General features: G+C 37.0%; 2 protein-coding genes across 2 annotated transcripts; one reads left to right on the top strand and one right to left on the bottom strand.

The window, feature by feature from the left end:
- Nucleotides 1-1,560: 1,560 nt before the first annotated feature.
- Nucleotides 1,561-19,646, bottom strand: LOC141391486 (uncharacterized). The gene is made up of 4 exons (XM_073964365.1): nt 19,296-19,646; nt 19,032-19,225; nt 1,990-2,260; nt 1,561-1,923 (listed from the first exon to the last, which is right to left on the bottom strand). The coding sequence occupies exons 1-4, from the start codon at nt 19,510-19,512 to the stop codon at nt 1,673-1,675; spliced, it is 933 nt and encodes a 310-aa protein (XP_073820466.1). The 5' UTR covers nt 19,513-19,646; the 3' UTR covers nt 1,561-1,672.
- Nucleotides 8,107-9,006, top strand: LOC141391485 (uncharacterized). The gene is made up of 2 exons (XM_073964364.1): nt 8,107-8,333; nt 8,694-9,006. Exons 1-2 carry the CDS (start codon nt 8,141-8,143, stop codon nt 8,933-8,935), a joined length of 435 nt encoding a protein of 144 aa, XP_073820465.1. The 5' UTR covers nt 8,107-8,140; the 3' UTR covers nt 8,936-9,006.
- Nucleotides 19,647-24,585: the final 4,939 nt, after the last annotated feature.

The raw sequence follows: 24,585 nt of genomic DNA, 5'->3' as shown, positions 1-24,585 counted from the left end.
TTAGCCTAAAGGCTGAGGGTATAACAAGTAAGAAAGTATCAGTCAGCTTTGCTGACAGAGATACCCTAAACTGCACTTAAACAAAAATGTTGAACTTTTGCAGGGAAGGTACCTTAAATAGAGGACCAATATGGGCCATTTTTAGAAGTTAAACTAAATATGGACAAAATATTAGAAGATCCAAAGTTTGACCAAATTGGCTACTCCGTTCAAGAAAGTGTATCGTGCATACCAATTTAGTGCATTTTTAAATTATTGAGGGGAAGTACTGGAGGTTTGGACAAAATATGTCGATGGCCAAATTACCGACCAAACCGGTTGTCCAGTTCGAGTGCTATAGTGCGCTCCAGCCACTATACATGGTGACATATCCGAACCTGATCTTTACCTGGTAGATATATTAGGATGTGTAAAGTATGGACAAAATCAGTCACTACCTTCAAGAGTTACCGTGCGCACATTTTTTCCAAACATTTTTGAACTTTTGTGGGGGAGGTACCTGAAGGAGTGGTCCGATATGACTTATCTTCGAACTTAAACTAAGTTTAGGCAAAATATTAATAATTATTCCACAAACATCCCATAAGGGACATGGGACACTTCTCTCATATCAATGAGTGCACCCCGATTCGTATTAGCTCAATGATATGGGACCTACAGTTTATCGCCGAGTCCGAACGGCGTGTCTAAGAGACCACTTTTGTAGAGTAGTTTTACATGGCTGAAATACTCAGGAAATGTCGCCAACATTACTGAGGGGTATTTTGCCACCGTTGAAAAGTGTTTTGATGTTGCCTGGCCGGGGAATCGAACCAACGACCTTATGTGTGCAAGCCGGTTTTGGTTCGAATTGGTTAATCCGTTCGAGAGTTATCGTGCGCACCAGCCAGACAGACAGACGAAAATTGCTAAATCGACTCTAAATTGTCTGAAACGGATTTTGTCCAAACATACTTGGGGTCTAAAGCCATTATTTCGATGAGGCACATTTTGCCATTTTGAAACATGAGGGTCAGACAGTGAAAAGCTCACATCAAGCGATAACGTAACCTTGCATTTAAAGGGCAAACCATCAGAGCCAGCGGTGTTGGGGATTTTCTATCAAATAACTCTTTAGAAGCTCTAGTCAATTGAACGAATCGCATAATATCAGCAAGATTCTGTTCATACATTCTCACGATTATACAATGTCATGCTCCAACTGACAACGAGAAAGACTCACACAGGAGTGTTTTTATAACGTTTGCACTGTCAATAATAAAACATGACTCATGTCTATAGAGGACATATATACTTTACCACGATCTGAAATGTATCTAGTTTTGATTTTAGACCTCACGTATGTTAACATCAAATCCGTTTCCGACAATTTGGAGTCGATCTTGCAAAGTCTGTCTTTCTGGTTCGTTAACACGATAACTCTCGGATGGTGTAATTGGTTATTTTGCAATTTTTTTCAACTTTAAAACTAATTTACAGTAGGACTTATTATGACTACGTCATTTATTTGACAGATTATATTCATTCAATGGAATTGCTAACTTAAGGTAGTCCTTGTGGTCCTGTTTACAACAACATATTTTATTTCTGTGCGTAAGTCCATAATTCCTGATTTCATTTGACATCCACGAGGTTAAATCTTTTATTTGTATATACAATATACTTTCAAAATTTAATAAATGTAAAATGCGGACGAGGATTCCAATGTTAAAGTTCCAAAAGCCGTGACTTTCACTTCAATGTGACTGGTACCAATACTACCCGCTGAAACACTGCAGGCTACATTTTGTGATGAAACAAAAAACTCTACTTCTACATAATTTATAAGTCTGCCATCATCACTTTTCTCACAACCAACTGTCAATTCCATATTTTGTTTGTTCGACCAGGACGAAGAGTTAGAACCAGCACATCCAACTGCATCTAGATGTAGAAAATATACGTATAAGGTTTTATTGTGCAGAACATTTTTGTTGTGAACAAACTTACCAGTTTTGGTTAGACCCACTGTACACACATATTTATATAGGGTATCTCCCGATTCTGTTTTCTCAATTGTATTCAATTCTTTCAAGACAGGTTCTTCAGCATAATTATATGGAGTTACTTTCAAATGTTTGTATGTAGGTTCGGCAATTGGAATCATTGGATTGGAGCTTGGAACAACGGTAAACGCCTGCAGACAGGATAGATATACGAAGAGCAAACAATTTGTCAAATGTTTTGCGCTGGACATTTTCATGTGCTGTTGGAAAAGAAACTGTTTGCAAAGTGTGTGAAAGTGAGTACTTTAGTAATTAATTCGTTATATTTAATAGACTATTTGAAAAAAATTGTAAGAATCTTTTTTGTTATCAGTAGTGGGTATCAAGTTTAAGTGACTGCAAGATTAGCTGTAAGATGAAAAAGGTAAATAAATATATCAAATCTTATCGAAAACAAGTGAAAAACAATCAGTCGGCTTTGTCAACTTTATATGTTCTCATATATAAATTGTCGTATTTTAAGATCGGGCATCTATTAAACTATGTATGTCACGTGTAGAAGAAATGAGATAAAACTCAATGAGATTCTAACAAGTCAACAAAAACCATACATTTTTTCATGGGAAGTTTTTGCAAATTCTGAAACTACAATGCTCATAGATGAGAAATATCAAGAAACAAAAAAATCGCCGGAGAGATTTTCAAAAAAATCGCTATTTAAGTTCACATTTTTAGGGCTTCTTTAGATTTTCACGATTTTGCGTGGATACCGCGAGTCCTATGTAAATGGGCCTAAAGCAAATATTGTAGCTGTGAAAATTCTCCACAAAATTTGTCTTTACGATATTTTCGTAGGTTTTACCGTTTTTACGATATAGAAGTTCAAATTGAGACGATACACTGACTGTATCGCCTCCTTATAAAACAATGTCATTACTGCAATTTCCCAAATTAAATTGATATATCTTGAAAATCATCCAATCTTGTTGTGAATTTTCACAGCTTTAACATTTTCTTTAGTCTCATTTTGATATGACTTGCGGTTTCCAAGGAAATCTTGAAGACTTAAAATAAAAACCTACAAATTTGAACTCAACCTCTATATCTCAAAAATCGTAAAACCTACGAAAAAACCTAAAGGTCAATCTTGCAGAGAATTTTCAAAGCTACAACATTTTCTTTAGACTCGTTTCGAGACGACTTACGGTTTCCAAGCAAAATCGTGAAAACCTAAAAAACCCCTAAAATTGTGAATTTTGATCGCGATATATTTAAAAATCCCTCCGGCGATTTTTTCTGCTTTTTTATTTTTCTTATCTATGAACTTTGCTTTTTTCAGAATCCGCGAAATCTTCCCATGTATAATCGGTTTTCATCAAAAGTTTGTTAAGGCACACTGAGCATGATATTGTCTGAACTTTGAACTGTGTTTGAACTTCTATATCTCAAAAACGGTAAAACCTACGAAAATATCATATTTTTTAGGCCCATTTACGTAGGACTCGCGGTTTCCACGCAAAATCGTGAAAACCTAAAGAAGCCCTAAAAATGTGAACTTAAATCGCGATTTATTTGAAAATCCCTCCGGCGATTTTTTTTTTGTTTCTTGATATTTTTCATCTATGAGCATTGTAGTTTCAGATTCTGCAAAAACTTCCCAGCTGTAAGCACCTTCCATTTAAATTTGAACAAGTAATCCTCAAAATACCAGAATTTTATCCTGGTCAAGAACATATATACTTTAGAGGGTCGAAAATTTATATTTCAATGCGTCACAAACAGAAAAGCAAACTTAATATACCCTCCATACTATAGTGGAGGGTATTAAAAAAAAAACAAGTAAAAACGGCTTTAAGTTCGGCGGGGCCGAACTTTTTACACCCTCCATCACGAGTGGTATTTAAGTAAAATGGAACAACTAGTTTCCTTACGTTTCTGGAGAAGATTTACTACCAAATTTCAGCAATTTCGGTAAAACAATGTCGTTAACTTTCAAAACACCGAAATTCGGGAGGTACCGTTCTATGTGGGCTACATCAAAACGTCGATCTATATCGAAAAATTTCTGGCGTAAAATTTTTAAACTCAAAGAAGACTAAATACCGACATTTTAGTAATATTATGTTACTGAAATATCGGTATTTAGTCTTTTTTGAGTGTAAAAACTTAAACAATACCGTAAATCAAGAGGTACGATTCTATGGGGGATATATAAAGACGTGGACCTATACTGATATTTCTTTTCTGGAACTAAATACCGACATTTTAGTAATATTAACCACATTTAATATCGGTATTTAGTCTTCTTTGAGTTTAAAAACCTAAAAAATACCGTAAATCAAGATGTACGATTTTACGGGGGATATATGAAGACGTGGACCTAAACTGTTATTTCTTTTCTGGAACATTTTATAACATGGACCTATGCCAAAGAAAATCAGTCGGAAAGGGTTTTACTTCCAACGTAGACTAAATACCAAATCTCAACCATTTCGGTGAGTTGTTGTGACCACAACCTTCAAAATACCAAAAATTGGGAGGTACCGTTCTATGGGTGCTATGTGAAGGCGTGGACCAACACCGACAAATTTCATATGGAAAGTTGTATACCTCATATGAGGACTAAATACCAAATTTCAGCAATTTTGGAGGAATATTGAGGCCACAATCTTCAAAATACCGGAAATCGGGCGTGGACCTATTCCGACAAATTTAGAGGGGAAAGTTGAATACCCCCAGCGAAGACTAAATACCAAGTTTCAGCAATTTCAATGGATTATTGCGGCCATAACCTTCAAAATAACGAAAATCGGGAGACACCGTTCTATGGGGGCTATACGAAGGCGAGAAACTGTACCGAAAAATTTCTGGGGGAAAGTTTCGTACCCCCAATGAAGACTAATTATCAAATTTCAGCCATTTGGAAGGAATATTGAGACCACAACATTCAAAATACCGAAAATCGGGAGGTACAGTTCCTTGGGGGCTATATGAAGGCGTGGACCCATACCAACAAAATTCTACGGGAAAGTTTTATAACCCCAACGAAGTCTAACTACCAAATTTCAGCCATTTCGGTGCGATAATAAAACCTTCAAAATACCGAAAATCGGGTGGTACCGTTGTATGGGGCTATAACAAAACGTGGACCGATATAGCCCATTTACAATACCAAATATCCTAGGAGTAATAGAAACTTCTATACCAAATTACAAAGCTCTATCTTAAAAATTGTGAGCTGTATCTTGATTTCAACAGACGGACGGACGGACAGACGGACACGGTTATATCGACTTTGAGTTTTACCCTGATCAATAATATATATACTTTATAGGGTCTCCGATGAATATTTCGATGTTTTACAAACGGAATGACAAATTTAATTATACCCTCCATATTATGGTGGAGTGTATAAAAAGGAGGGACAAATGAAAATTTATTTTTTTACCCTCCACCATAATATGGAGGGTATATTACGTTTGTCATTGCGTTTGTAACTCATCGAAATAATCATTTGCGGTCCTATAAAGCATATATATATTATTGATCAGCGTAAAATTATAAGTCGATTCAGCCCTGTCCGTCCGTCTGTTGTAATCAAGCTATCTTCCGAATGAGTTGAGATACGCGGCTGAAAATTTGTACACATGTGTTTTTGGACGAAGATGGGCTATATCGGTCCACAATTTGGTATAGCCCCCATATAACGGTGCCGCCTGATTTCACATATTTTGACGTTTTTAGCCACATTTTCAGACTGAATTAGCTATAATTTGACATTTAGGGTTACCAGTGAGCAAGAAACTACTCCACCAACAATTATGGACATAGGCCCGATTTCGGGTATTTTGACGTTTTTAGCTACACGCTCTGGCCGAATTAGCTATAGTTTGGGATTTAGGGTACTTAGAGATCAAGCAACTTCTCCGCCAAAACTTATCGTCATAGATTCACGCTTTGGTACAGCCACCATATAGCGGTATCTCCCGATTTCACTTATTTTGACGCTTTTAGCTACGTTTTCAGACCCAATTAGACATAATTTGACATTTAGGGTTTCCAATGGCCAAGATACTTCTCCACCAGAAATTATTGACATAGGTCCACGGTTTCTTGTAACCCCCATATGACGGTACCGTCCGAATTTCGGTATTTTGAAGTTTTTAGCTACATGTTCTGGCCGAATTGGCTATAATTTGGCATTTAGGGTTTCTAGCGGTCAAGTGACTTCCGCAGCTAAAACTGTGTGCATAGGTATTTTCGGGACAGAAAGAAAACTAGTAATTCCATATTAGCTCAGGGTATTTCATGGTGGAGGGTATAAAACTTAATGCTTTTTAACTTGTTCACTCTTCTGTGGGTTTTTTAATTTTTCGTTGAGATTTTCTAAGAAACGCCAAAGATTAGCTCCGTCAACTTAGGGAACAAAGACATTCAGAGATTTACACGAGATACTTCACACAGGTTCACTGTTGTTGTTCACCGCTTTCTAATTCGCATTTATCCAATATATTAACTGGTCATTCAACTATCCTTGTCGAATCGTCCTTTAGCGCACAACTATTCTTCCCGGAAATTCACTTTATAATCACCTTTAAAACTAAATATTTTATACCCTGCAGCATAGTAACGCATTGAAATAATCATTTGCGACCCTATAAAGTATATACATTCTGGATCAGGGTAAAATTCCGAGTCGATCTATGAATGTCCGTCTGTCTGTGGTAATCACTCTGGCATCCACAAAAAATTGAGATAGGACGCTGAAATTTTGGGAAGATGTGTCTCTTTTTTGCAGGCAGGTCAAGTTCGATGATGGGCTATATCGGTTCATGTTTTGGTATAGCCCCTATATAACGGTACCGCCCCGTTTGAGGTATTTTGATGTTTTTAGTTTTTACCCGACTTAGCTACAATATGACATTTAGGGTTCCGAGTGATCAACAAACTTACATATATTCCAAAAATTTTAGCTACCATTTTTAACTGAACTAGCTGTACTTTGACCTTTGGGGTTCTCAGCGGTCACGAAACTTCTTCACTAAAAATCGTCAACATAGGTCAATGTTTTGGTATAAACCCCATATGACGGTAGCACCCGAATTTCGGTATTTTGAGTATTTTAGCTACAATTGTTGAACGAACTAGCTGTAATTTGACGTTTGTGGTTCTCGGTGGACACGAAACTTCTCCACCAAAAATCGTCAACATAGGTCAATATTTTAATACAGCCCCCATATAACGGTACCTCCCGATTTTCGGAGAAGTTGAGGATTTTAGCTACAATTTTAACCCGAGTTAGCTTTAATTTGACATTTGAGGTTCTCAGCGGTCCCGAAACTTCTTCACTAAAAATCCTCAACATAGGTCCATGTTTTAGTTTAGCTCCGATATAACGGTGCCTCTGGTATTTTGAGCGTCTTAGCTATATTGTCCGACGGAACTACCCGTTATTTGACTTTAGAGGTTACCTGCAGTTATAAAACGTTTCCACCAGAAATTGTAAAAATAGGTCGACACTTTGATATAGCCCCGTAGGCGGTACTTTCACCTGGCTGAACACATTTTTTAGATTATATTAGACATTTGGGGTATCCATGGTCGAAAAAATTGTTCCAATTATATATTGTGAAAGGAAACCAATTATTCTATTTTAATTAAGGCTACTAGTATTTTATGGTGGAGAGTATAAAAAGTTCGGCCCGGCCAATTTTACCTTTAAAACACAATTTATACAGGCGAAATTTTAATTATTACACTTGTAGAGATTTAAATTCCAATATTCATTAAAGATTCGAAGGAAAGTTTAATAAGTTATCAATAGCGAAATTGCTTTGAGTTGGGAATTCCCCAAATGAAAAAATATGTTCGCTGTTTGCAACTGATACGTGAAATGTTCATGAATGAATACAGGGAAATGTCCTCAAAAAATTACTTTTCTTTTAATAAAAAAAACAAATGGTGCACAATAAAATGATAACCTAGCAGGTATCATAAACAGGTCATGATTCAGATTACCAAAGCATATCGCCAAAAAAATCCCCCCATTTACGAATGCTTGCAAATTAAAACTGTATAAAAACCAACTGTTTTTCGAATAAATTAAACAGTTGCTTCCCACATTAATTAGACATTGGTCATTACCACAGACAAAAATGGCTGTATTGAATCGCTTAACAATTCTTTTTCTTTTGGCCATTGTATCATCCATACAGGCTGATTTTCAATTAAAATCTAAACCAGTTTACATTGATACACAAACTTTTTTGGAATTGAAATCAACAGAAGTTACCGAATCTGGCGAGGTTCTAAATCATTACATATGTACAGCGGGAAAAAACAAAACTGGTATGTATGCGAATAAATACAACATATTAGCTCTGTTCCAGTACTATTGTAAATAGTAAAACTAACAAAAGGTCAACTCATTAATTGTATATGTTGGAGAAATGCATGCAAATTGGTTTAAAAATTGCGGTAAAGGCAAATTAACAAAAATGAAAAAAAATGATACCAAAAATTTTAAAACCTAAATATCAGCCTATTTGTCAGTTCCTCCAAAACATACTGCGAATTTTAATCTAGCGAATTGGATGCAAGTTTTTGTAAAACTTTGAAAAAATCTTGACGCTTCTGAAACAGAGCTAGTTTCGATATCACATGTTAATTAAATATGTACATTTGTATGTAATATTTATGTCATTTCAGAATCCATTGCTTGTACATCTTCAAGCTCAAATTCCTGGAAAACTGAACAAAATTTGCAACTGACGGACAGTTGTAGTGCCCGAAAACTAACATATGTCGAAATACATATTATTGTCTCCTCGACGCAGAATGTAGCCTGTAGTATTTCATCGGGTCAAGTTGAGTATACGCAAGTAGAATTGACGGTCAATATTTGGGGAACACATACCTTGAATTATACTGCCTTATTCTATGAGAATTAAGTTTTATTATAATATTCATAAAGTTATATGTACTTTTTCTGGAAATAAAATGTAGCTTTGTCACAAAAATACACATATTTCTTTCTTTCACTGCTGTATAAATATATATTAAAAAATCCGAAATTAAGATCATTGCTTTTCGAAAGTAGAAATGGTAATTCCTCGTGCTAAAAAACTGGCCGGGCCGAACCTCCACCATAAGAATACTTTATGAAATTATATTTAAATGAAATTATTAGTTTTCTGTTAAGTGTAAAAATTGTTCTACCACGGATACCCCAAATTCCTAAATTAGGTCAAGAATGTATGTAAAAATTTCTTCAATCTGTTGGTACATTTATTTGGGAGATATACCAACACATGGACCTATGATGACGATTTTTGGTGGAAAAATTTCGTGACCCCTGAAAACCTAAGTGTAAAATGACAGCTATTTCGGTTAAAAATTGTATCTAAAATCTTCAAAACACCAAAAATCGGGGGTACCGATATATGGGGGCTATAGGAAAATATTAACGATTTTTGGTGGAGAAGTTTCGGGACCACTGAGAAATGTTAAATCACAGCTAGTTCGGTAAAAAAATTTAGATAAAATCCCAAAAATGCCTTAAATCGGGAGGTACTGTTATGGGGGTTATACAGAAATGTGGACCTATCTTGGTAATTTTTAGTGGTTAAATTGTTTGGTCATTGGGAACCTCAAATGACAAGTTTTAACTGATTCGGTCAGAAAATATAGCTAAAAGTTTCATAATATTTTAAATCGGGAGGTACCGTTATATGAGGGCTATGGGAAATGTCAAGTTCAGCTATTAGGAACGTGGACATATCTCCACCATTTTTGGTGCAGCATTTTTTTGCCCTCTTGTAACTCCAAGTGTCAATTTGGGCTGAAAATTTATCTAAAATCATCTACATACATTAAATCGGGCGGTGCCGTTATAAGGAGCTATAACAAAACGTAGACTTATTTTGACAATTTTGAGTGGAAAAATTTCTTGGCCATTAGGAACCTCATATGTCAAAAAATGTAGCTGAAATCCTCCTCCACCTTTAATCGTGTGGTACGGTTATTTGGAGCTATAACAAAACGTGGACTATCTTCGAACTTGGAATGCCTATGGAAAAAGACAGCGTTTACTGCAGACCATATATCGAGAGGTACCATTCTATGGGGGCTATATCAACACGTGCACCTATACTGAAAAATTTCTGGGCAAAAGTTTTGTAGCCCCAAATACCACATTTCACCGACAATGGTAAGATAATGTGGCTGAAGACTTAAAAATGCCCAAAATTGGGAGGTACCATTCTATGGGGGCTATATCAATACGTGGACCTATACTGACGAATTTCTGGGCGAAAGTTTTGTAGTCTCAACGAAGACAAAATAGCAAATTTCAGACATTTCGGTAAGATAATACCGAAAATCGGGAGATAACGTTCTATAGGGGGCTATATCAACACGGGGACCTCTGGCAACAAATTTCGTGGAGAAACTTTTATAAAGCCCAAATTTCAGCCACTTTGGTAAGTTAGCGTTGCTGAAATATTCAAAATACCGAAAATCGGGAGGTACCGTTCTAAGGGCGCTATATCAAAACGTGGGTTAATATAGTAAATTTTCAATACCAAACATCCTATTAGCAATACAAACTTCTGTACCAAATTATAAAGCTCGAACGGACAGATGGATATCGTTATTTTGTCTTAGAATTTTATAATGATCAAGAACATATCGCTCATGTACTCAAAGAGTGACACATTTCAAAAAATCCAGTTTCAAGTAAAACGCGTTTTAAGTTGGCGATTCAAATTTGACTTCCCAAATTAACAAGTAAAAAAGTATCAGTCAGCTTTGCTGACAGAGATATACCCTCAGCCTGTGTATATTGAAACAATTAGGGGGTTTTAAAAATTGTGGATGTATGAACCGAAAAAAATTTTGATTAGTATTAAAGATCAAAAGTTTTGCGGAGGAGATACTTAATGGATCGACATTGACCATAATGGAAGTGGATCTCCAGCCACTACATATGGTACCATACGGGGTTTTTACACCCTTCGGGCTGTTAGCTCAAGAAGTATGGACTTGCCCCTGAAAAAAATTTTACCATCGTAATTGAGGTAGCGAATGCAAGTTGCTTCAACAAAAATCAACGTGATTCGATTGCAGGTCTTAAAGTGAATTTATCCGAAATTTTGTGTGGGAGGTACCAGATGGAGTGGACAAATATAGTCAATATTTGAACCTGATCTATATCTGGTAGATATATTAGGATGTGTAACGTATGGACCAATTCGGCCACTCCCTTCAAGAGTTACCGTACAAACAATTTTTCCGAAATTTTTTTTAATTTTTGTGGGGGAGGTACCTGAAGGAGTGAACCGATATGGCTTATCTTCGAACTTAATTTATGTTTGGACAAAATATTACTAAGGCCAAATTTTGGATCGAATCGGCAGATCCGTTCGAGAGTTATCTTGCGCTCCAACCACCTTACACGGTGTCATAGGGTTATTTTGCAACTTTGGGGCTATTTTCTCAGGAAGTGTGGACTTGCCCCTGATGAAACCGTCACCGTCGTATAGGGGGCAGTGAATACAAGCTGCTAAAATAAAAATCAAAGCGATTCGAGAGCAGGTCCTAATCTGAGCTTATCCCAAATTTTGTGTGGGAGGTACCGGAAGGAGTGGACAGATTGAGCCCATATTGGGAACTCATCTAAGTTTGGTAGACTTTTCACGATTTGCAAAGTATGGACCATATCGGTTACTCCCTTCAACAGCTATTGTACGTACAAATTTTCCAAACATTTTCGAACTTTAGTGGGGGAGGAACCGGAAGGAGTGAACCGATATGACCCATCTTCGAACTTAAACTAAGTTTGGACAAAATATTACGAAAGCCAAAATTTGAAACAAATCGGGTCATCCGTTCGAGAGTTATCGTGCGCTCCAGCCAGCAGGACAGACAGACAGACAGACGGACGGACATTGCTCAATCGACTCCAAATTGTCTGAAACACATTTCGTCCAAACATACTTGGGGTCTAAAACCATTATTTCGATGAGGCACATTTTCATCGTATCAAAGTGTATATACCCTCCTTAGCCTAAAGGCTGAGGGTATAAAAATATTATTACACAAAAAATAGAATAACCACTTGGACCATTGGCAAACAGCGAGCCAGGTATCAGTGCTAAGTTTCTGCGCAAGAACAAGCATGATTTGAAGTGTTTTAGTGCTTAATAAACTCACAAATCTGTTTTGTTGAATTATACCAAAGTCGTAGTAAATGAGCTGTAACTCTATTAGTTTTAGAGATATCAGCATGACAATTTGACACAAGATAAATGAGAAGTCATAGAAAAAATAGAAATTTATAACTCAGAAAACGCATTTTTTGAGTTATGCCACTCTTTGAGTTAATGAGGAATATATTCTTTATGGGATTTCCGACATATATCGATTGTTTGGGCAAAAAACCGGGAGGAAATGGGGGGCTCAGGGAAGCCAGAAAAATCCCCCAAAAAGTGAAACATTAAACTTTTCAATCTGCTCGAAGATACCGATGACTTTCAGGACATGAACATAACATTTTCCCAATCTGTTTGTATCCAGTAGTCTCGTATTGATGATTCGAAAGCACTAATTCCTGAAGATAACATTGACTGTACACCGCAGTTGCTCAGTTACTTAGCACCATCTAGCAAGACGAATGTATACCCGATAATATCCTGATTAAACCCTTAGCCGTTTCCACTATTTTACAATGTCGCACACACGGTATACTGTTCCCAAGGGATAATCGCTGTTGCCCTGTATAAACTTCTTCCAATTGTCTTCTTTACTTAAAGACGACTCGTCTTTAAACGTCCTGCATTGGTCCGTCTATCTTTCTGGAATCGCTTTTTCAGAAGCACAACTCAGCATGCGTTCACGAGTCCACCACTTGACCATACTTGACTTCACTATACGGCGTCTGTTATTAGGGCTTCTCATTAAAACATAATAGCATTCTCCCTAACGTATTTCGCAAAATGGTCCCAGTTTACGTCTATTCCATCCAACCTCTGAAATGCCCATCCCAACGAGACTATGGTCAGTTATTCCCCAGTCTTCACAAATTCTCCACATTCACTGCTAAGCTGCCTCTGGAGCCCCATATGCGACTGTCACGTCAATTTCGCTAGCACTAGAAGGACACAGATGCGAGGGCTTATAAAATATCTTCAAACCCTTCGCTTATACCCATTTGCTTAAAAACTCTCCTCTCTTAGAGAAATAAAAGAAACGGTACGTCATGCGTATACGTACACATACTGTTTATTGGCAAACTGCATTTACAATAGATGCTAGCACATGACACCTTTCCCGCCTCCCTTTCTAAGAATAGATAAACCTCCAATTGGATACTTGAAAAAACACTGCGATCAAGGTTACTATCTGCAACTACTCCTCCATAAAAAAACACCTACCGTCCGGCAACCATCTCACACAGTCACCTCTGCAGTAAGACTCATGCAAATGTGTCAAAGAAACTCCCACCCTAAGCAACACATGTCCAAGTTCGTGCGTCACGCTTGCGGACCTTTGGCACATTGATTTTTTTGTTCACAAACGCTGTATAAACATGACATCAGTAATAAAATGTCATATGAACGGCTGGAAGCCCCATGAGGCACAATTCCTTCAATTTACCTGATTTTGACATTTGAAAACAAAATATTCCACTTTACAACAAGGGCGACGAACTCCCGATTGGACTCTGAAATAACACACCTTATGATTGAAGCTAAGGCGTTTACCATATGCTACAAATGTTATCGGCAACACGTTTCGAACATAACAACACCATAGTTGTTTGGACACCCTAATCCGACACTTACTTTCATGCAACGGTCACTATACATCCACTTGCCTTAAATGTTTTAGAAGACATAGGCGGTTTTAGGTTATTATCGTACACTTCTTTCATGAAAAGGTTCACAAAAAATGCTAACATAGACGCTTTACAACACCACCTGAGTTCTACACAGACAAAAATATTTCAAGAATTTTTACATATTTTCGTTCGTGATGTAGTGTTTTCATACTGTACAGGTACCTCACAAAATATACATTTGCAGTTTCTTATATCCATCCGAAAGCCATTTTTTTTTAAATATGTAAGATTTCCATGAGATGCAAAATCGCTTTCGTATTTTTCCCTACTTTGCTCTCATATTTTCTCTCTTGTTTGGTAAATGCTCTCAACTTTGTTCTCGTCTTCTTTTGAATGGTCTCATCGTCTTACCACCACATTGACACACTATCAACATTAACCAACCCAGCAAACACAATGTCGGACGTCCGACACTTCTGCTCAAAGTCGGAAGTTTTTTCCGACACGTCTGACCGAATTCGGTCCGAACTCTGTCCGATTAGTCTGACGTACTTTTTCCCTCTCTCTCTCTCTCTCTGAAGGGATTTTTCTTATTTTCTCTCTTGTGCTGCTTTGGCTATATTCATTGTAAATAAGCAGAGAGAAAAGAATTGTACATGTTGCGCTCGCACATGTTGGGCAAATTGTGTGTATTTCGGCACATCGATGAAGTGCGAACGAAAAAATGAGTGCTCGGGTTTTAATTTCTGTGACGGAGAACAAATTTGGTTTATTTTTGTTATGCGTGTTGATGCATGATAGTGTTTAAAGATCATTCATAGTGAACCGTTGTATACACATTTGTTTATTTTTATAAAGTTAATGAAAGTAAATATTTTTTCGTCAAACTTCAACGCTATTTCGTGGAAAGTCATATGTTTTATAAATATTGCCAAAGTTAAGTTTCTTTATACTTTCATGTATATCAACTTTTGTATGTGAAGACATGTATTTTTTCATATATTAATAAAATGGTTTTATATATTTCACAGATCCTGTTGATAAATTTGTTGTTCCCACTGCTGGTGGGGACGTACGGATTTAAGAAAACCACTGGGTTTCGAATATCAATTCCGTTAGGTCAAATAAGTCCTTATAAAGAAGGTTAACCTTGCAAAAATCTATAATATAAACAGGCTATAAGATGATATTAAAACCCTTCATATGTTTATAGTAGGTGAACAAACATTTAAATTTAAGGATTTTAAGTTTTCATGAATTAACTGTGTACATTTTACACTTTTAAATAATAAAAACAAATTCTGTGCGAACGGCGGTAAATAAATCAGAAATTCATACAATAGTTCATCAGACTTCGGACCGTATTCGGTCCGAAAGTCGTCCAAAACTTCCGAATTTCATAAGATTTTTCTTCCGAATTCGGACCGATATCTGTCCGAACGTCGGTTAAAAAATCAGAAATTCATACGACAGTTCATCAGAATTCGGACCGAATTCGGTCCGAAAGTCTGCAAAAACTTCCGATTTTCATCCGAATTTCGGTCAGAGAACACGTCAACCACGCCATATGACTTTCGGTCAGAGTTCGGACCGAATTCGCATCCGAACTCGGATGTTTTTTCCGACTTTCGGATCGAATTCGGTCCGAATTCGGATGTTTATTCCGATTTTGGTTTGCTGGGCAAACCACAACCATACCCACCATCGACCTACACATTGAGACTATATCAACAAACTACAACAACTCACAACCCGACTGAAATACAAATAAACACTTTACGCTTAACTACCACCACAACCAACCAAACAACTACAGTGTGTTTGGTGTCAAAAAAATAAAGTAATTGGTTGTACGAAATAGTTTGCATCTACAATTTTGTAATTTCTTTAAGAAAGGGTTATCCAATTCGTGGTTTCAAAAGTATGGGACTGGAATTCGACATTTGTCAAACAAAGTTGTTAAACCAATGTTTTTTATTTTCCGTTGAAAGTCTGACATTTACGAAAATTGATCGCTTAATTATCACAAAACGCATAAAAATTATTAAAACCTACTATAAAAATGGTGATTTTTTGTTTGATTGATTTTTCGTGATTTTTTAACAAAATTTTCTGCCTTTGAAACACATTTTTCGCTCGGCGAGTATGTTAATAAACAAAAATTTTGTATTTTGGTTTCTGAGAATCCTCATGTAATTGAAGAGAGGCCATTACATCCAGAAAAAGTCACTTTTTGGTGTGGTCTTTGGTCCGAAAGTGTGATTGGACCTTCCTTCTTGAAAAACGACTGTCACGGTCAATTCGGAGCGGAATGGCCATACGATAACCGACTTTTTTTGCCTGCTATTGAAGAATACGACTTGGAGAATATGTGGTTTCAACAACAAGGTGCCAAATGCCACACAACTCGAGCGAATATGGCTTTATTGCAAGAGACATTTTCTGGCCGCGTTATTTCTCGTCGTTCCGATACCAACTGGCCACCAAGATCATGTGATTTGACACCATTAGACTTTTTTTAGGGGGGCTACGCGAAAGACCGTGTTTATGCAGATAACCCTTCAACTATTGACCATTTAAAAACCAACATTCGTCAAGTTATGGCTGAGATACAGCCCAGTCGAAAATGGTCTCAAAAAATCCATGCTCGCGTGAAGGTCATTTAAATCTTGTAGTGTTTCACATAAAATGTCAACGTTCAAATTTTATAATAAAAAAGAAATATCATGAAAAACATTGGTCTGTTCCAGTACTGCAAGAATCTACTAATTTTTAAGAATTAAGAAAATTTTTCTCTGCCCAGCAAACCAAATGTCGGATGTGCGACACGTCTGAACAATTTCAGAAGCAACGTCGTTCAGATTTCGTTTCGATTTCTAAACGATTTTCGGAGCGGAAACAGTTCAGATTTTGTACCGATTTCGGAACGAATGTCGGAAAGAAATTTACTTTCCGAATTTTCCAAGTATTTTCTTCAGATTTCGTTACGAATTCGGATCGAAATCGATACGATGTCGCTCCGACATTTCGTTCCGACATTATGCCAACCACTTCATACAACTTTCGTTAAGATATCGTTACGATTTCGGGTCAGACATCGGACGTATCGTCCGAATTTTGTTCCGATTTCGTTAAGATGTCGGTACAATTGGTTTGCTGGGTGGTTTGCTTGGTGGCGTTGTGTGTGGTGGTTGTTAGTCAATAACAAGTAAAAAAGTGTCAGTCGCCTTTGCCGAGAGATATATACCCTCAGCCAATGTGAATTGAAACTTTCATCTACGGACAGATAGAATGTATTTAGCGTCTCTTCAGAATTTTGTGGCCCTTTTTTAACATTTGAACTTGCTGACAAAAATGTGGATTAGGAATTAAAACAAATGTTGAACTTTATTGGGGGAGGTACCCATAGGGAGGACCGATATTGGCCATTTTAGAAGTTAAACTAAATTTTGACAAAATATTAGGAGATCCAAAGTTTGGACCAAATTGGTTGCACCATTCAAGTGATATCGTCCTAACATTTTAGTGACATTTTTTTAAATATTGGGAAGAAGTACCGGAAGTTGGGGACCGGTAGTGCCCCATAAAACTAAGCTTCGATAAAATATGACGAAGACCAAATGTTGCACCAAATCGGTAGAACAGTTCGAAATATGGACCTGCCCCTGAATGTAAATCGCTTCAACAATAATCAAAGTGATTCGAGAGCAGGTCTTAAAGTGAACTTATCCGAAATTTTGTGTGGGAGGTACTCAAAGGAGTGGACAAATATAGTCCATATTCGAACCTGATCTATATCTGGTACATTAGGATGTACAGAGTATGGATCAGTCACTCCATTCAAGTGTTATGATGCGCATATTTTTTCGGAATATTTTTGAATTTTTGTGAGGGAGGTACCTGAAGGAGTGGACCGACATGGTTTATCTTCAAACTTAAACTATGTTTGGACAAAATATTACGAAGGCCAAATTTTGGACAGAATTGGCAGATCCGTTCGAGATTTATCTTGCGCCCCAACCACTACACACGGTGTTATAGGGGTTTTTTGCACCTTTCAGGCTATTTTCTCAGGAAGTATGGACTTGCCCCTTATGAAACTTGTACCGTCGTATGGGGGACAGCGAATACAAGTTGTTACAACAAAAATCAAAGCGATTCGAGAGAAGGTCCTAAAACTGAACTTTCCGAAATTTTGTGTGGGAGGTACCGGAAGGAGTGGACCGATTGAGTCCATATTGGAACCTCATCTAAGTTCGACAGAAATTTCACGATGTGCAAAGAATGGACCAAATCGGTTACTACCTTCAAGAGTTATAATGCGCATAAATTTTCCGAACATTTTCGAACTTGTTTGGGGGAGGTACCGGAAGGAGTGGACCGATAAAACCCATCTTCGAACTTAAACTAAATTTGGAAAGTTATCGTGCGCACCAGCCAGACAGACAGACGGACGGACATTGCTAAATCGACTCCAAATTGTTTGAAACACATTTCGTCCAAACATACTTGGGGTCTAAAACCATTATTTCGATGAGCCACATTTTGCCCGTATGAAAGTGTACGCTCGTTAGCATAAATGCTGAGGGTATAAAAATAAGTCTCTAGCTTAAGTACAAGCTTTTTATGTGTGTAATAATCCCACAAAAACATATAAAGATCGGACCATCCGTTTTCGAGCCACTGTGAGCACGGCATTCAAAAATGCTAGTTCGAAAAAAACCGCGTTTAAATCTTCGATACGACATACAAATCACAATGACTTTTCTCTTTCTAACGCTCATATCTCAGATGATTTTTGTCCGATATTATTTTTCTTTTTGTAACATATTCTATTCAACCTGTACTTTAAAATGGGCCAATAAAAAAATACGATTTTGTCAAATTTTTAAGTGGCCAAAACTCTTTAAGCTTCTCGATTTTTCGATTTGCACTGATAAACATATCTTCATATTTATCAGTAGGAGCAGCAGCAATCCACCGGCCTAGTGTGGTATTTACAATTGGGAAGTGCAATAAAAATCTGAAACGGGATTGGAAATGTTATTTTCAGAATCTGACCATCAGTAAGTAAGTAATATTGCGAAGGGAATAACATGTTCGGCCGTCACTTTTTCCGGAAATTAGATATTATTTATTTACTTTGCAACTTATTTCACATAGAATAAAGAAGTGTAGTTCAGTAATGTAGTTCCCCAAATACTGACCTTCAATTCAACATAAGTGCTTCCAATGCTGCCAGATGAAATGCTACAGGCTACATTTTGTGTCGCTACAGCAAACGAAGCTTCAAAATATTGTATGCTTTGGGCTTCAGGACTTTTGTCACAACTAGCGGTTAATTCCAAATTCTGCTCCACTGGCCAATCATTCGAACTTTTCACAAAACATCCAACTAAAGCTAAATGTAAAAAATGAATATACAAAAATTAAACTTATATTTGTATATATTGATATTTAAATTTGTTTACCTGTTTTATTTTGTCCCACTGTACACACATAATTATATAGTTTCTTTCCAAATTTTGTAACTTCAGTTGATTTTATTATCAAATTAGTTTGCTTCTTACTGATTACTGGTGCAGCTTTTAACTGAAATTCCGCTTGTATAGCTGCCACAAAGGATAGCAACAAAATAATAGAAGATACGCGATTTAATGAAAACATTGTCTTTGTTGCTGATACCATTGTGTCTCATATCAATTTGTGCTATTATTCATCAGATATTTCCTAAACATTTTGCTTTTATAGATTACCGTATCGATATTTTCACAGTGAAATACTTTAAAGCAAATTGCTCTTATCGCTAGACAAGCGATTTCTGTGAAAGTTACACTTATTATCTTTTCGATATTCAATGTTTCGGAGAAATTACCCGGTAGATTATTAACGGTTGTTGGTAGAAACAATAGGCATTGTTGCAGTGTGCGCTTGAAGAGTTTGCATCGGTTTACTGTGAAATCAATTGTTATCTTTAAAAATGAACCCGGAAATAATCTTTGAAATGTGGGGAACTAAAAATTCAAATAAGAAAACACTATAATCGTAATCAAGTAGTGGCACCCTACAGTACTTCTTTTGGTCCATAACTTTCCGTGGATAAAAGTAATTGTTTTTAAAATGTAATTGATGCACGACGCAAAGTATTTTGAAAAAAAAATTCTTAAATCTTCAAAAACTTTAAGACATCAGTAGACAGCGGAACTTTATACAAACCCTGTTTATTGTCCAATTTAAGTCAAATTTTTAATCTCGGCATATTTTTTGATTCTAATTGAAATACAGTAAAAACCTATGCATAAATTTTCCAAATGCATATTTAAAATTTATATTTACCTATGTACATTCAAACTAGCATATTTTCCAATTTGCAAAATTTCCATATGCAATTGCACTAAATAATTCTGTGCCTATTTGATGCGATGGGGCTAAAATTTCACGCCTGGGATAATTTAAATTTATTGCATTTATAGAGATATACCCTCAGCCTGTGTGGATTGAACTACTTTTTTCCCAAAAAAAAACGTATGTATTTAGGGGGTTTTAAAAAGTATGGATAGGATTAAAGCTCAAAAATTTGCGGGGATATCGATACCTTTCCACGGGGGTTATATCAAAACGTGAACCAATACCAACTATTCTCTGTAAAAATATTTCGCAAGACCTGTATCTCATTTTTGCTGTTACCGACAAAAATCTGTAAAATTAAATCGCAAAATTATGACTAAAAACATAAAGACAAGATGGCATCACTGTTTAGAGGCTAGCGACTATTGTTTATTTATCGTTAACTTACCGACAATTATCGATAACAGCAAAAATGAGTTACAGAATCCCACTACTGGCGAATACTAAATACCAAATATCAGCTACATTGGTTGTTTAATGTGGCTAAAACCTTGAAAATACCGAAAATCGGGCGATACCGTTCTATTGGAGCTATATCAAAACGTGGACCTATGTACATAATTTTTATCAGAAAAGTTTTTTGGTCCATTGAGAACCCTCAATGCAAAATTTCGGCGTATTTGGGCGTGAAACATATGTAAAATCTTCCGTTATATGGGGTCTATATCAAAACGTGGACCTATGTCCATAATTTTTATCGGAAAAGTGTTTTGTAAAGTGAAAACACCGCATCTCAAAATTCAACAAATTTGGTTGATAAGTGAAAAAAAAAAATTCAAAATACCGAAACATTAAGAAGAACCGTTGCATGGGGACTATCCCCGAACTTAAATCAAATCTGGACAAAATATTTCGATAACCAAAATTTGAACCGAATCGGTTGATCCGTTCGAGAGTTATCGTGCGCACCAGCCAGACAGACAGACGGACGGACATTGCTGGATCTACTCATACTTGGGGTCTAAAACCATTATTTCGATGAGGCACATTTTTGGTCGCATCAAAGTGTATATACCCTCTTTAGCCTAAAGGCTGAGGGTATAAAAACGAAAGTCGGGCGGTACTGTTATTTGATATACGGTATAGCACAATGTGGGGAGGGTATTATAATTCAGGTTTTAGCATCTAAATAATGATCGTAGGTCCACCATTATGTACTATAAAGATAATGTATCAAGAAGTTGAGTCGATTTGGCTACGTGTGTCCGCACGCAGAGAAAGACAAGTAAGAACGGCGTTAAGTTCGGCCGGGCCAAACTTGTTATACCCACCAGCACGATTTGTATTGAAGTAAAATGGAACAATTTCCCTTTGTGTATGTAGAAGAAAAAATTTGGCTAATTTTCACAATAACTACATTTGGGAGGTACCGCTCTATGCAGGCTTTATTAAGACATGGACCTGTACCGAAAAATTCCTGGGGGAAAGTTTTATACCCCCAACGAAGACTAAGTACTAAATGTTAGCCATTTTAGTGGATTATTGTGGCCACAACCTTCAAAATACCGAAAATCGGGAGGTACCGTTCTATGGGGGCTACATATATGAAGGCGTGGACCTATACCGGCAAATTACTGGGGGAAAGTTATATACCCCCAACGAAGACTAAGTACTAAATTTCAGCCATTCCGGTGGTATATTGTGGCCACAACTTTTAAAATACCGAACATTGGGAGGTACCGTTCTATGGGGGGTATATGAAGGCGTGGACCTATACCGAAAAATTCCTGGGGGAAAGTTTTATACCTCCAACGAAGACTAAGTACCAAATTTCAGCCATTTCGGTGGTATATTGTGGCCACAACCTTCAAAATACCGAAAAACGGTAGGTACCGTTCTATGGGGGCTATGTGAAGGCGTGGACCTATACCAACAAGTTTCAGGTGGAAAGTTTTATACACCCAACGATGACTAAATACCAAATTTCAGCCATTTTGGTGGGATAATGAAGCTAAAACCTCAAAAATATCGAAAATCGGGAGGTACCGTTCTGTGTGGGCTATATCAAAACGTGGACCGATATATCCAGTTTTCAATACCAACCATCCTGGAAGTAATAAAGGCTTCTGTACCAAATTTTGATGCTCTATCTTAAAAATTGCGAGCTGTATCTTGATTTCAACAGACAGACAGACAGACGGACAGAGGGACATGGTTAGATCGACTTAGAATTTTATGCTGATCAATAATATATATACTTTATGGGGTCTCCGACGAATATTTCGATGTGTTACAAACGGAATGACAAATTTAATTATACCCTCCATATGGTGGAGGGTATAAATATGGTTGATCCAACAATATTTGAAGAGCAAACTATGTAATGTAAATACATTGTTAGATTCCGTGTGTACACAGAGGAAAAAACGGTTCTCTAACATATTTCCCAAACATATTTTGCAGCAAACATATATTTGTTTGCAATCAGTCCCAAACATAACATATGTTTGGGTCCTGCAAACAAATATATGTTTTGGGTGCAAAGAAATACAAACCCAAAAGCCACAATAACACCAACACATGCACCAGAAGGCGTTTTCTGAGAACTAGGGAGCGTAAATTTCAATGTGAATCACATTAAAATGTATCTTCACTTGCTCTCAGTAAGCGCTCACTGGCTATCTCAAACATATACACACATTTATAAATGGTGGTGGTTTATTGAAAGGCATAGAAATAAACAAAAGCAACAACAGAGACATACATAGGTACATAAAAAATCCAAAGAAATACATAACAGACTTTAATAAAAGAAAAACTGAATGAAATAATTTGTAAATACCCAGAAAATTAAATGTCGGATGTCCGACACGTCTGAACAATTTCAGAAGCAACGTCGTTCAGATTTCGTTCCGATTTCTAAACGATTTTTCGGAGCGGAAATACTTCAGAAATTTCCTTCCCGAATTTCCCAAGGATTTTCTTCAGATTTCGTTACGAAATCGGATCGAAATCGATACGATGTCGCTCCGACATTTCGTTCCGAAATTATGTCAACCACTTCATACAACTATTGTTAAGATATCGTTACGATTTCGGATCAGATGTCGGACGTATCGTCCGAATTTTGTTCCGATTTCGTTAAGATGTCGGTACGATTGTTTTGCTGGGTAGTCACACTTTTAAAACGAAAACATATATAGAACAGTGTTCACCAGCAACAACAAATTCAACCGGTGCGTTTGTGTTGGGCACATGCACGAGATTACCTACCCCTCTCTAGATCAGTGTTCACCAGCAACAACAAATTCAACCGCTGCGTTTGTGTTGGGTACACACACGAGATATTCTATCCCTCTCTAGATAAACATCGTGTGCGTTAATTCATTGATAAAACAAAGAAGATGATCGGTGGTGAGAGCAACGTTCAAACTCACCACAATTGAGATTGTGTGTGTTCACACAGACACGGCTCGCGAGTCCAGTGGTGATTAACACTGCTCTAGATCAGTAATGGCCACCAACAACAACTTTCCTATGCCCGCGGGCATACGACACACACGTACACTGTAAACCAGTGTTAATCACCACTGGGCTCGCGAGCCGTGTCTGTGTGAACACACACAATCTAAAATGTGGTGAGTTTTTACGTTACTCTCACCACCGATCATCTTCTTTTTTTAGCAATGAATTAACGCACACGATGTTTATCTAGAGAGGGATAGATAATCTCGTGTGTGCGCCCAACACAAACGCAGCGGTTGAATTTGTTGTTGCTGGTGAACACTGCTGTAAACCAGTGTTAATCACCACTGGACTCGCGAGCCGTGTCTGTGTGAACACACACAATCTCAATTGTGGTGAGTGCGGTTGAATTTGTTGTTGCTGGTGAACACTGCTGTAAACACATTCGTTCGGTTAATGCATTGTTTACGTTTCCACTCACACTGGCGCAAGTTATAATCTGCAAATGTGTGTTTTTGGTCATCACTGCTCTAGATAAACATTGTGTGCGTTAATTCATTGCTAAAACAAAGAAGATGATCGATGGTGGTAGTTAAGTTCAAACGCACCACAATTGAGATTGTGTGTGTTCACACGGACACGGCTCGCGAGCCCAGTGGTGATTAACACTGATATAGAAACATCGTTGAACGCTTCTCCTCAGTTGTGAAACAGACATATTCCTCAAAGTTGAAATCATCTGCGGGAAATCGGCATCCATATTTCAAATATACATATGTATGTATACGAAAAATGTATTGATGTAATTGCCAATATTAAAAATTACAATTTCTTTCAGAAAAGACAAAACGCTGATTTATTCACTCACTTTACAGTCTTTACTCAACGATTGAATTTAGAGAACTGAAGAAAAAATAACAACATAATTAATATCATTTTTTGTTTTCC

The sequence above is a fragment of the Musca autumnalis genome, unplaced genomic scaffold (genome assembly GCF_047663935.1).
Source record: "Musca autumnalis isolate F117 unplaced genomic scaffold, ASM4766393v1 scaffold_1, whole genome shotgun sequence".
In the NCBI taxonomy this organism is placed as follows: Eukaryota; Metazoa; Arthropoda; class Insecta; order Diptera; family Muscidae; genus Musca; species Musca autumnalis.
The sequence above is the reverse complement of the archived record's forward strand: the minus strand, read 5'-3'. Positions and strand labels throughout refer to the sequence as shown.

Coding starts and splice junctions, on each gene's coding strand:
- LOC141391486 (XM_073964365.1), bottom strand. CDS start 19,512: ATGGTATCAGCAACAAAGACAATGTTTTCATTAAATCGCGTATCTTCT. Junction 19,226..19,295: donor AGTGGGACAAAATAAAACAG/GTAAACAAATTT, acceptor TTTTACATTTAG/CTTTAGTTGGATGTTTTGTG. Junction 1,924..1,989: donor AGTGGGTCTAACCAAAACTG/GTAAGTTTGTTC, acceptor TTCTACATCTAG/ATGCAGTTGGATGTGCTGGT.
- LOC141391485 (XM_073964364.1), top strand. CDS start 8,141: ATGGCTGTATTGAATCGCTTAACAATTCTTTTTCTTTTGGCCATTGTA. Junction 8,334..8,693: donor AGCGGGAAAAAACAAAACTG/GTATGTATGCGA, acceptor ATGTCATTTCAG/AATCCATTGCTTGTACATCT.